Here is a 13,203-nt window from a genome sequence, read left to right on the forward strand (position 1 = left end):
TGTTGTAGACCTGCCAGTCCTGAGAGTCTGTGCTACCAGGTCTGTCTCTGATCTCCAACTCTTCTTCTTCTTCCTCCTCCTCTTCCTCCTCTTCTTCAATTACAATGGTGCAAAAATGGCCGACAGTAGACTAGGCTGGGCTAAGCTGTTACTGGCTTAGGTGCTGGAAATGTGATTCAATTTACAATGGGTTTGTAGAGCAGAATCCCATCATAAACTGAAGCACATCCACACAGGGACACATTTCTGGGTGTCTCTCTGCTCAGACAGACAAGATGGCTGTCAGAGGCGGGTCTGGATGCTGAGAGCAAGTCTGACTTGCTTTGCTTTTCCTTTTTTAAATATTTATTTATTTATTTATTTATTTATTTATTTATTTATTTATTTATTTATTTTTATGTATGTGAGTACACTGTGGCTGTCTTCAGACACACCAGAAGAGGATCCCCATTACAGATGGTTGTGAGCCACCATTTGGTTGCTGGGAATCGAACTTGGGACCTCCAGAAGAGCAGTCAGTGCTCTTAACACTGAGCCATCTCTCCAGCCCCTGACTTGCTCTTCAGCTTCAGATCTTTTCTACCACACGCACACAGACCACCTAATCTGAAATGAGCTTTGTAGCAGATATGATGATGGCCCACCTCCCAGCACTCGGGAGGCAGAAGCAGATGGATGTCTGAGACTTTGAGGCTGGTCTGGGGTGTGTGTGTGTGTGTGTGTGTGTGTGTGTGTGTGTGTGTGTGTATCAAGTTCCAGGCCAGCTAGGCCTGTGCAATGAGACCCTGTCTCAGAAAGAAAAGAAATTAGCTTGCAGGCCGGTGTTTAAAGGGTGTTTAAAGCTTCGAGACACTTGCTGGCTGCAGTGCTTCACGTACAGACGACTTGGTGACTTGGGGAGCTGAGGCGAGAGGATTTCCCAAGCCCAGTAGCTTGCATCCTGGACACTGTAATGAAACCTTAAATAAGCAGCAAATCCTCCCTATCCAGGCGCAGTGACGCCTACTCCTGCTCCCAGTACTGGGGAGGCAGAGAGAGGATCTGGACAAAACCAGCCTAGTCCTCGTGAGTTCCAAGTCAGCCAGTGCCTCCTGTTTCACACACAACAAAAAACAAAGACAAGCAAAATCGCCCCGAGACACTGAGCAAGTCTGTCGTGACTCCAGACAGATGAGCATTGAAGAGGGACAATTAGTGAGCAGGGACCCTGAGGTTTGGGTCCCAGCTGAGCCACTGCTGTCTGCATGACGTGGACTTACCTCCACCCTTGTGGAGCCTCAGTTTTGTGGTCTGTAAAATGGGAGCATAAAAGTCCAAGGCTGCCTAGCAAGCGCAAGGCCCTGGGTTTGGTCCCCAGCTCCGAAAAAAAAAAAAAAAAAGAAAAGAAAAGAAAAAGTCCAAGGCTTCCTCCCAAGCTGTGCAGTAGTGACCAGTTCCTCCCTCAGGAGTGGCAAAACCTGCAATTGCTCCACGGGTTCCCTGAGTGACACGCAGCCCTGCCTGCGTGAGGGTGAGGACAAACCATGCTCGGGCCATGGCGAGTGCCAGTGCGGACGTTGTGTGTGCTACGGTGAAGGCCGCTACGAGGGTCACTTCTGCGAGTATGACAACTTCCAGTGTCCCCGCACCTCTGGATTCCTTTGCAATGGTGAGCTCAGTCCTGTGGGCAGGGAGGGTACTTGGTAGAGGCAGAACCCCTCCTCCAGTCCCACCCCTGTTAGGGTTCAGCCAGAGCCTGTGCCTCCCTTCCCTCATCTGCAGTGTCTGTGACCAAGGTCCCTGACAGCCAGGAAAGCACTCTTCCTTCCCTGGGGCTGCCTCTGGCAACTCAGATTCCCCACTCCATCTCAAGATGGAGGCAATCCGGTTCAACCCCCAAAGGTTGACAGGAACATGGCAGAACAATCTTTCTTCTCCAATGATGCAAAACTTCCAGTGGCAGCCACAAGTTTATGTCTCCTTCATGTTTCCGAGGGGCCTAGCTCGGGGTCACGCCAGGGCAGTGGGTGCATAGTCGTAAGCGCTGAGATTGCGCAGGCCCGGGCTGACAGGTGGCGCATCCGAGGCAAGGGTGAGAAGAGTGAGTGAAAACCCAACCATTAGACATTTATTAAACTCCACTGTGCACTGGTCACCAGAGAGCATGCTCTTGCTTTTCTATACCTTTATGTGTCCTGTTTTGGTGTTTTTTGTTTTTTTTTAACTTTTACCACCCTTTGTGTGTCCGCGAAAGCGTGCGCATGTGTCATGGTATATAGATGGAAATCAGAGGACAGTCTGCAGGAGCCAGTTCTCTCTGCCATATTGGCCCTAGAGATTGACTCCTCTAGTCAGGCTTCTCAGGTTTGATCCCCTGAGTTGATCCTTCCTTCCCCTGTGTCTTTTGTCTACTGTTTCTTCTCTACGGCTCTCCATCCCAGAGTGTGGTAGAGAAACGAAAGGGTAAGGTAGGTAGGTGTATCTGGAGCAGGGCAGATGGTTAGTAGAGGCGGAGGTGTGAGTGAGGAAAGCAGGAAGATATTTGGGGGATGTAGTGGAGCCAGTGTACAAGCAGCTTGGGTTGGGGGGCAGCTCCTTAAGGAGCCTCACTTAGGCTACACTGACTTGTGACGCCTAAGCATGCATTGGTAGGTTCTCCTAGATACTTTGTCACAGTTTCCTGGCTTTAGGAGACATTGTTGGTTGACTGGAGGCAGGACCAAGCACACAGCGCTACAGGTGTGTGAGTTCTGGAGACTGAATGCAGACCCCACAAGCACCTCCCTCTGAGCCATCTCACCTCCCCTGCAGTTTGATTTCTTACTTATTTTTATCTGTACCTTTTTCCAGTCTATTGTCCCATTACAGATCCTTGAAGAAGGCAGAACAGAGGGGAGAAGATTCAAGAAAATTGAGGGGGGGGGGGTTGGGGATTTAGCTCAGCGGTAGAGCGCTTGCCTAGCAAGAGCAAGGCCCTGGGTTCGGTCCCCAGCTCCGAAAAAAAAGAAAAAAGAGAAAAAAAATTGAGGGGCAGCTTCTACCACAGGAGCTCTCAGAGGCCCACCGTAATGGGTGGCCATCTTGAATGGCATACCTGAATGTGGTTCTACTCTTCCTTCCTTCCTCTCTTTGCAGACCGGGGACGCTGCTCCATGGGAGAGTGTGTGTGTGAGCCTGGTTGGACCGGCCGCAGCTGTGACTGTCCCCTCAGCAATGCCACCTGTATCGATAGCAATGGGGTAGGCTTGGGCACTGGGGAAGTGGTGTGAGCACTGGAGGGGGCAGGGAAGGATGGGGCTCTGCTGGCTCACTGCCAACTCCCCCTGCCCCAGGGCATCTGCAATGGACTAGGCTTCTGTGAGTGTGGCCGTTGTCACTGCAACCAGCGGTCTTCGCTCTACACGGACACCACCTGTGAGATCAACTACTCGGCGGTAAGGCAAGGGTTCCTGGGTTGTGGGCATGAGAACCCCAGAGGCTGGGAAGGAGAAGCTGGCTGGGGGCACTAGGGAAAGGGAGTTGGGTTCAAACAGCATGGTGTCTATTCTCCTCTCCTCTCCCCAGATACGCCTGGGCCTCTGTGAGGACCTCCGCTCCTGTGTACAGTGCCAGGCCTGGGGCACTGGGGAGAAGAAAGGGCGCACGTGTGAGGAATGCAACTTTAAGGTCAAGATGGTAGACGAGCTTAAGAAAGGTAGGGTGTCAGCATGTAGCCCTACAGCTTTACTTCCAGCACATGGGAGACAGCAGCAGGTGGACCTCTGTCTACTCAATGAGTCCCAATATGGCAGGAAGAACCCAGCAGGGAGGAGGGAGGGGTCACTCTCTGGGGAAAAGGCTTGAGCTCCGGTTTGAGGTCATGCGTCCCCGACTGGGTTTGTGAATGGAGCTGTGAGAGGCTTCAGGATCCACGGGGAACCTGAGCCTAGTGCGGGTACAAAGTCAGAGCAAGAGGCGCAGAGGCCTGGCGGTGAGCACGCAGCCCAGAGGGAACCGAGAGTCCCGAGAGTCCGTGTAACTGGGAGTGAGGGGTCAGATGAGTGGGCCCGCGGCACAGTTGCGGGGCCCAGGTGGGGCATGTTGTGGGATGGTGGGATATTATTTGTCTCCTCCTACGTCAGCTCTCCTGGCTGGACACCATACTCATGATGGCACGCAGTGCAGGGAAGTCGGGGAGATGAACTTTCAGACTAGGGTATTAGTAGTGGCATCCCTCGGCCGGGGCAGTCGCCTTCATCCTGGTGACGACTCTAGTCAGGGGACTTACGCTCTTCCCCAAACCTCAGGGTAGACCACGGAGGAGGTAATACTTCTCCTGGTCCTGGGGTGCCCCAATGGAGGGCTGGGGTCAGGGTACCATGCTAACAGTCTATGGGTCCAGCGGAAGAGGTGGTGGAGTACTGCTCCTTCCGGGACGAGGATGACGACTGCACTTACAGCTACACCGTGGAGGGCGACGGCAGCCCTGGGCCCAACAGCACCGTCCTGGTCCACAAGAAGAAAGGTGAGCTGGCAGATGGGTGCGCGCAGCCTGTGGCCCCTGGCAGCCCGGGTGGACGTGCTCACTGCCTCTCCTCACACCCTGCAGACTGCCCTCCCGGCTCCTTCTGGTGGCTCATTCCCCTGCTCATCTTCCTCCTGTTGCTCCTGGTGTTGCTTCTGCTGCTCTGCTGGAAATACTGTGCCTGCTGCAAAGTAAGTGCCCGGCCCAGGCCTCCTGGATGAAAGATTATAGAGGATTGAGAGCGGCCATGGCAGAGCGGACCGCATCTGCCTGACTTTACTGCCTCCTGCTTTGGGGCCTCAGTGGCCAGAGCCGCAGAGTACTTATCATGGAGTTGGTCCCATGTGATCCCCCTGTGAACAAGGCGGGCAGAAGCTAACAATCAGGGGCTGTCAGCAGAGGCAACAGACTTGAGGGGTGCATAGCATCAGAATGCAGGGTTGTAGGGGCAGAGACCACATACTGCTCTAACCCATGGCAGTGTGGGATGTGTGTGTGGTACACAGAAGTGGGTTCTATGATCAAATTTGTTAGAGAAGTATGTACTCCTCAGAGCCTTCAAATGTCTACATAATGGGTTAGGAATGTAGCTGAGTTGATGTTGGTCTTGCTTCATACTTATGAAGCCCTGGACTTGATCCCAAACATGCCATAACACTGGGGCAGAGCTAGATGTGGAGGTGAACAACTTTAATCCCAGCAGCAGTCAGGAGGCAGAGGCAGGGGGATCTTTGTGAGTTTAAGGAGAGCCTGGTCTACATAGCAAGATCCAGGCCAGCCAAGGCTGCATAGTGAGACTTTGTCTCAAACAAACCAGAGCGGGAGGGGTGGGGGAGGGAGAGAGACAGAGACAGAGACACAGAGAGACAGAGACAAAGAGACAGAGAGAGACAGAGAGACAGAGAGATTCCTATCATCTGGGGATAAGAATGCAGGAGTGTGCCAAGGTTGTCCTCAACTACATAGCAAGTTTGAGGGCAGCCTGGGCTACATGAAAACCTGTTTCAAAAATAAATAAGCAGAGACCCAAGCACGGTGGCCCACACTTTTAATCTCAGAACTCAGAAGCAGGCTGATCTCTGTTAGCTCCAGGCCTGGTCTACAGAGCAAGTACCAGGCATACCAGGACTACATAGAGGGGGCCTTGTCTCAAAATAAATAAAAATTAATTGTAAAAATTAAAATAGAGTTGGTAAGATGGTTTAGCAGGAAAAGGCACCAGCTGCCAGCTGCCATAGCTGACTGACAACCTTACTTTGGTTTCTGGGACCCACGTGGTGGAGAGAACCAACTCCTATCAGTTATCCTCTGACCTCCATGTGTGTGTGTGTGTGTGTGTGTGTGTGCGCGCCTGTGTGTGTGTGTGAAGGGGGCAGCGTTTCTCTGTGTAACAGCTCTGGCTCTCCTGGAACTCACAGACTCACAGAGATCCGCCTGCCTCCACCTCCTGAGTGCCGGGATTAAAGGTGTGCGCCACCATGCCTGGTGAAAGATTATTTTTAAAGGAAGGGGAGGGTGAGAGAAGTAGGGTCTGGGAGGATATCTCAGTGAGTCAGAGCATTGCTGAAGCAGCATGAGGACCTGACTTTGAATCCTTATCACCTCGTAACCCCAGTGCTGTGGGAGGCCACCAGCCTATCTCTGGGTTCAATGATAGATCCTGTGTCAAAGGAATAATGTGGAAAATGGCAGAGCAGGATACCTGGTGTCCTCCTCAGACTCCTGCACATACACACACACACACACACACACACACACACACACACACACACACATATATACACACACTCACACACATGTTCACACATTATACACACACGTGTCCTCCTCAGGCTCCTGCACATGTTCGTGCATGCACACACACATACACACACACTTCTAGTGAAAAGACTTGACGTGGAGGTGCCTGGAGTGGCCTATCTAACCTGGGACAACCATCCTAACCTCACCTCTAACTCTTATCTCCTAGGCCTGCCTGGGACTTCTTCCTTGCTGCAACCAAGGTATGGGCCAGGCACAAGTGTGAGCAGTGGGTATCTGACTGCTTTTTCTTTGGGCCGGAGGAGATGTGTGGGTGGAGCCAAAAGCAGAGAAAGTGGAGGCCCTGGGTTCCACCTGATGGGTACAGCTATGAAGGCCTAGGTGAGGGGTTGGGGATTTAGCTCAGTGGTAGAGCGCTTGCCTAGGAAGCGCAAGGCCCTGGGTTCGGTCCCCAGCTCCGGAAAAAAAGAACCAAAAAAAAAAAAAAAAAAAAAAAAAGCATGAAGGCCTAGGTGGGGTCCCTGGTGCTGAGGACCCTTCCCCGCAGGTCACATGGTGGGCTTTAAGGAAGATCACTATATGCTGCGGGAGAACCTGATGGCCTCTGACCACCTGGACACGCCCATGCTGAGAAGTGGGAACCTCAAGGGACGAGACACAGTCCGCTGGAAGATCACCAACAATGTGCAACGGCCTGGCTTTGCCACCCATGCTGCCAGCATCAGCCCCACAGAGCTCGGTGAGGGGCAGGGCTGGATGCTGCCCTTCTTGGGATTTCTGTCCCTGACCCAGGTCATACCATTCCTGTTCTCGTTGGGGGTTGGGGACTCAGTTCCTTTATGGCCCATCACGATGGCACCAAGACTCTAGGGCCTATGTGTACCTGACACAATGACAACGGCCAGTTGTCCTTGGCCTTAGGCTGGGGTGTAGAGGTCACGCTCTGCAGTGCCTTCTGCATAGCGGGCTGACGGTGCCCATATTTCCCACACAGTACCCTATGGGCTATCCCTGCGCCTTGGCCGCCTCTGCACTGAGAACCTCATGAAGCCTGGCACCCGAGAGTGTGACCAGCTACGCCAGGAGGTGGAGGAAAATGTGAGGACCAGAATCAGCTGAGTGGGGACCACCAGACGTGGGTGCGGTGGCCGCCTGTGGGAGAGCCGAGGGCTGTAGCCCCGGAACCTAGACTTTTCTAGGCAGGAGGGAGAGGAGCTCTTTGGACGTGTGCTTCGAATGGGGTCATCTTGGGTGGCAGCAGAGCCTGGCTTTCAGGGTTCATCCCTCAGGCCTAGGGAACCTAAGCTGGAGAGGTCCTCTGGCCTAATCTCAACCTTCTCCCCTTGCCTGACAGCTGAATGAGGTATACAGACAAGTCAACGGCGTACACAAGCTCCAGCAGACGAAGTTCCGGTGAGTCCTGGGGAGCCCCAGGTCGGGTGTGTGTGTGTGGTGGTGTTGGGGTACCTGCCTGCACTGAACCCTGCTCTCAGGCAGCCAGGGTGCCCAGGGTTGGATGGGAGTTGTTCACTCAAGCTCCCACTCCAAAAGACACATGGCTCATGGCCCTCCTTTGTCCCCACAGACAGCAACCCAACGCTGGGAAAAAGTGAGTTGAAGAATACAAGATGGGCAGTCCCACCTCCTTCCCTCCACCCTGAGCTCCGACCACCTACCTGCCCACCCGCTCTAGCCCTCTGATCAAACCTTAGGAAGGGAAGGCCCTAAGTCTGCCATTGGCTAGGCCCTCAATTCCTTCCCTCCAAGGTCTGTTCATCAAGCAACTACTTATAAGATGCATTTACCGTGAATCGACCCCTCAACTAAAACAAAACAGAGACCAGCCCCTGCCCCATGGGCTCGTGGCCCTGCCCCTCCTCTCCCAGGGCCAGAGATTCTCACACTGAGCCTCAGTTGCAGGCAGGTTACCAAACAGACATCAGGTCCTGCAGCTTCTGCCCTGCTGGGGAGGAGGGTGGGTGACAAGGAGCCCTACAGCTAGTCAGAACTGGAATGGGCCACACGTGGCCAGGCTCTGACCAGCACCTCTGAGGGCTCACAGCCATCTCAGCCAACATTCTCGGTGACTGCCAGAGTGTCCCCCTTTCTGACTCCATTTTCCAATGAGAAAACCGAGACTCAGGGAGGTTAAGTCCCTGGCCTGAGCCTCCCTGCTGCCCCACACCCAACCCTTGTACAGCAGCCCTGTTTGGTGAGGTGGGCGGGGAAGCCCTGGTGAGTGGCAGGATGGTGGAGGAGGAGGAGCCAGTGCTGACTCACATCTTGTCCCTCCTCCTCTACTTGGACACACAACCCAGGCAAGACCACACCATTGTGGACACAGTGTTGCTGGCGCCCCGCTCTGCCAAGCAGTCGCTGCTGAAGCTGACAGAGAAGCAGGTGGAGCAGGGGTCCTTCCATGAACTCAAGGTGGCCCCTGGTTACTACACCCTCACAGCAGAGCAGGGTAGGTAATGCAGCCTCCTCACCTTACGCTGCTCCACCTCCCCTCCCCCACGTGGCCCCGAGACCCATGTCTGACTCGTACCCCAGATGCCCGGGGCATGGTGGAGTTCCAGGAGGGGGTAGAGCTGGTGGACGTGCGTGTGCCCCTCTTCATCCGGCCTGAGGATGATGATGAGAAACAGCTGCTGGTGGAGGCCATTGATGTCCCCGTGGGCACTGCCACCCTTGGTCGACGCCTGGTAAACATCACCATCATTAAGGAGCAAGGTTGGTCAGGGTTGGGGGCCGGGGTCTGAGTTCCTTGATCCTCCTGATATCAAGTGGAAGTGGGACAGGGCCATGGGGCCTAGGCCAATCACTTACTCTCTGAGAACCTTAGAATCTCCATCTGTAAAATGGGCACAGGAGGCCATCGCTGTGCCTTTGCACAGCACCTGGTACAGGTCTAAGTGGTAGTCACGGCTCAGTCTCTCCTCTTTCTTCTTTGTGGTGTTGGGGACAAAACCCAACATGGCAGGCAGATGCTCTACCACTGAGCTACATCCTCAGTCCAAGTGGGAATCCCCAACTCTTAGGTACTTGTCCCTGTCCCTGACTTTCCAGGCTGCCTGCTGGATTTTATTTTAGCCCCTTCACTTCTTTATGAAGAAATTTCCATCCCATCCCTCTGGAGCCTGGAGTGGGTGGGAGGGAGGGAAGGAGCTAAGAAGGAATTGGATCCAGGACTGTTGACCAGCACCCCGGTTCCTTGCAGCTAGCGGGATAGTGTCCTTTGAGCAGCCTGAATACTCAGTGAGTCGTGGAGACCAGGTGGCCCGCATCCCTGTCATCCGGCACATCCTGGACAACGGCAAGTCCCAGGTCTCCTATAGCACACAGGATAATACAGCACATGGACACCGGGTAAGGCTCAGTCAAGGGGGACTGTCCAGTGGTTTCCATGGTAGCTGCCCCAATCCATCCATCATAGCTGCCTCAATCCTCGGATGCTCGCAGTATCCCCAGACAAAGATGGCCTTGCCATCAGGAGTGACTCACCCAAAGTGCCAAGGATACCCTGGCAGGGTCCCATTACTGCCAGGAACTCAGGGCAAGGGGATTAGTCTCCTGGATGGACCAGGTATCTACTGAAACCATCCTTGTGTACCCTTCAGTGACCCAGGATAGCATAGTCACCTGTCTGTCCAATCTAGTGGACTTTGGAGTTTTAATTATACGTGCATGCATGCGTGCGTGTGTGGTGTTTAAGACTAGAACTTGATTTGTAGATGAAGCTGACCTCAAACTCACAGAGATCTATCTGCCTCTACCTCTGCCTCTGCCTCCTGAATGCTGGGATTAAAGGCAGGCACCACCATACCCGGCTAAGGGCTCTTAAATTTATATATCTTTATGTGTATGGGATTTTGTCTGTATGCATGTCTGTGTACCACATGTGTGCTCGAGGGAGGGCAGTTAATGGTATCAGATCTAGGACTGGAGTTAGAGACAGTCGTGAGCTGCCATGTATGTGCTGGATGCTGGGATCTGAACCCTGGTCCTCGGAAAGAGCAGTCAGTGGTGCAAACCACCAAGCCACCTCTCCACTTGTTTGTTTTTTGTTTTGTTTTTTTCTTTTTTGGTTCTTTTTTTCGGAGCTGGGGACCGAACCCAGGGCCTTGCGCTTCCTAGGTAAGTGCTCTACCACTGAGCTAAATCCCCAGCCCCTCTCCACTTGTTTTTAAAGACTGCATCTCAATATGTAGCTTTGACTCTTCTCAAACTTGCTATGTAGACCAGGCTGGACTTGAACTCGTGGAGTTCTGCCTGCCTCTCCCTCTGAGTGCTGGGATTAAAGGTACAGGCTACCACACTCTGGGCTTCTTGAAATGGAATCACAAACCTTGTGTCCTTGAGCAGCCCCCCAATTCTGTCACTGACACTTCCCCAGGCTCCATCAGCCTTTCCTCACAGGGAGGGCCTTGCCAGTGTTTAATTGAAGAATTAAGGCTATGCCATATGGGCAGATGTGTAGGTTTTCTTAGTTTTGATTCTGAATCTAGATGGACTCAGCAGAACAGACCTGTAATCTAGTGCTCAAGAGACCAGGGCAGAAAATTACAAGTTCCAGCCATTCTGAGGCTATGTACGAAAACCTTATCTCCAAAACACAAAGGAAGGGCTGGAGAGATGGCTCAGTGATTAAGAATGTATACTGGGGGTTGGGGATTTAGCTCAGTGGTAGGGCACTTGCCTAGCAAGCGCAAGGCCCTGGGTTCGGTCCCCAGCTCCAAAAAAAAAGAAAAGGAAAAGAAAAAAAAAAAAAGAATGTATACTGATCTCGAAAAGCCACTTCAGGCAGCTTACAAATGCCTGTAAATCCAGCTTCAAGAGATCCTCAGGCCTCCATGGTCAGTCACGTTCACTCACGTGCAGGTAATCCCACGTAGACCTGCATAAACACACAATTAAAAAAAAATGGCAGTGGTGGCATATACCTTTAATCCCAGTACTCGGGAGGCAGAGGCCAGCAGATCTCTGAGTTCAAGGCCAGCCTGGTCTACAGAGTGAGTTCCAGGACAACCAGGACTACACAAAGAAACCCTGTCTAGAAAAAAAGCAAAACAACCAAAACAAAACAAAACAAAACAACAAGGGCCCATGAGATCACTCAGTGTGTTCAGATACCTTGGGTTCAATCCCTGGGACCCATATGGGGAAAGAAAACCAATTCTCAGGGCTGGAGAGATGGCTTAGTAGGAGCACTGACTGCTCTTCCAGAGGTCCTGAGTTCAATTCCCAGCAACCACATGGTGGCTCACAACCATCTGTAATTGGATCTGATGCCCTCTTCTGGTGTGTCTGAGGACAGCTACAGTGTACTCATATAAATAAAAAATTTAAAAAAAGAAAGAAAACCAATTCTCTCTCCCCCTCTCCCCTCTCTTCCCTCTTCCCCCTCCCCTCTCCCTCCCCTCTCTTTTTCTATCTTCTCTCTCTCTCTCTCTCTCTCTCTCTCTCTCTCTCTCTCTCACACACACACACACACACACACACACGTAGATGTACTATTTATTTTGTTTTTTTTAAGATTTATTTATTTATTTCATGTATGTGAGTACACTGTAGCTGTCTTCAGATACACCAGAAGAGGGGATCAGATCTCTTTACAGGGAGTTGGGGATTTAGCTCAGTGGTAGAGTGCTTGCCTAGCAGGCACAAGGCCCTGTTCAAGGCCCTGGGTTCGGTCCCCAGCTCCAAAAAAAAAAAAAAAAAAAAAAAAAAAAGAAAAAGAAAAAGAAAAAGAAAAAAGAAAAAAGAAAAGATCTCTTTACAGATGGTTGTGAGCCACCATGTGGTTGCTGGGATTTGAACTCAGGACCTCTGGAAGAGCCGTCGGGTGCTCTTAACCACTGAGCCATCTCTCCAGCCATCTTCATTTTGTTTTTGTTTTTGTTTTTTTTGGGGGTTTTTTTTGGTTCTTTTTTTCGGAGCTGGGGACCGAACCCAGGGCCTTGCGCTTCCTAGGTAAGCACTCTACCACTGAGCTAAATCCCCAGCCCCTTCATTTTGTTTTTTAAAGACAGGATCTCTCTATGTGGTCCTGGCTGTCCTGGAACTTTCTATGTAGACCAGGCTGGCTTCAAACTCACAGAGATCCTCCTGCCTCTGCCTCCTGAGTGCAGAGACTGGAGGCTGTGGCACCACACCCAGCATAAATGTGTTTAAAATGCTGACCACGGTGGTACAAGCAGTTAAGCCCAACAGCCAGAAAGCAAAGGCGAAGGCCAGCCTATCTACCGGACGCAGTGAATCCCAGGCTAGACAGGATGTTGCTGGGTAGGCCAGCCCTTGGTTAGAATGTGCAAGGCTACAAGTTCAATCCTCAATAAAAAAAAAATTAATTAGGGCTGGGGATTTAGCTCAGTGGTAGAGCGCTTACCTAGGAAGCGCAAGGCCCTGGGTTCGGTCCCCAGCTCTGAAAAAAAGAACCAAAAAAAAAATTTAATTAAAAGCAGGGCTGGGGGTGTCTCGCAGTTGGCAGAGTGGTTTACCTGGCATGCATGAAGCTAGGGTTCAATTTTCATGCCCTGTAAAAATAGGGCAAGGTGACTACAGTAGTTTCAGTACTCAGAAGGCAAAATTATCAGGAATACAAGGTTATCCCTGGCTCCTTACTGAGTTCCAAGTCTGTCTGTGCTCCACGAGACCCACAGGTCTATTCGGCCAGCACAGGGTAAACTGCTTATCCGGCCCAGGCGATTGAGCTACCATTAAATTCCTTACTCTCAGTCTTATTTTAGTTTGGGTCATTGCTACTAGCCCAGGATGGCTTGCACTAGCAGACCCCTTGCCTCAGCCTCCCAAGTGCTGTAATAACAGGCGTGTGCCACCAGGCCTGTCTCTCCCTATTTTTCTCCCACCTGCAAACTTCCTTTTCTGCTCTAGGTAGTCTCCCATAACCACTAGCCAGACCCATGTGGAATTGAACTCCTAGTCTGCAGCGCCACCTA

General features: G+C 52.0%; 1 protein-coding gene across 4 annotated transcripts in view; it reads left to right on the forward strand.

Moving 5' to 3' along the window:
* Positions 1–13,203, forward strand: part of Itgb4 (integrin subunit beta 4) — a 36,342-nt gene that overhangs the window by 11,708 nt on the left and 11,431 nt on the right. For all 4 annotated transcript variants that reach the window (NM_013180.2, XM_039085295.2, XM_039085296.2 and 1 more), the window contains exons 13-26: positions 1,446–1,648; positions 3,115–3,218; positions 3,312–3,413; positions 3,544–3,673; positions 4,361–4,483; positions 4,568–4,674; positions 6,453–6,486; positions 6,792–6,983; positions 7,239–7,342; positions 7,599–7,657; positions 7,830–7,853; positions 8,563–8,711; positions 8,798–8,977; positions 9,465–9,613. In NM_013180.2, the coding sequence (NP_037312.2) occupies positions 1,446–1,648; positions 3,115–3,218; positions 3,312–3,413; positions 3,544–3,673; positions 4,361–4,483; positions 4,568–4,674; positions 6,453–6,486; positions 6,792–6,983; positions 7,239–7,342; positions 7,599–7,657; positions 7,830–7,853; positions 8,563–8,711; positions 8,798–8,977; positions 9,465–9,613 (1,660 nt within the window). The remainder of the gene's footprint in view (positions 1–1,445; positions 1,649–3,114; positions 3,219–3,311; positions 3,414–3,543; positions 3,674–4,360; positions 4,484–4,567; positions 4,675–6,452; positions 6,487–6,791; positions 6,984–7,238; positions 7,343–7,598; positions 7,658–7,829; positions 7,854–8,562; positions 8,712–8,797; positions 8,978–9,464; positions 9,614–13,203) is intronic.

The sequence above is a fragment of the Rattus norvegicus genome, chromosome 10 (assembly GCF_036323735.1).
Source record: "Rattus norvegicus strain BN/NHsdMcwi chromosome 10, GRCr8, whole genome shotgun sequence".
Taxonomy (NCBI): Eukaryota; Metazoa; Chordata; class Mammalia; order Rodentia; family Muridae; genus Rattus; species Rattus norvegicus.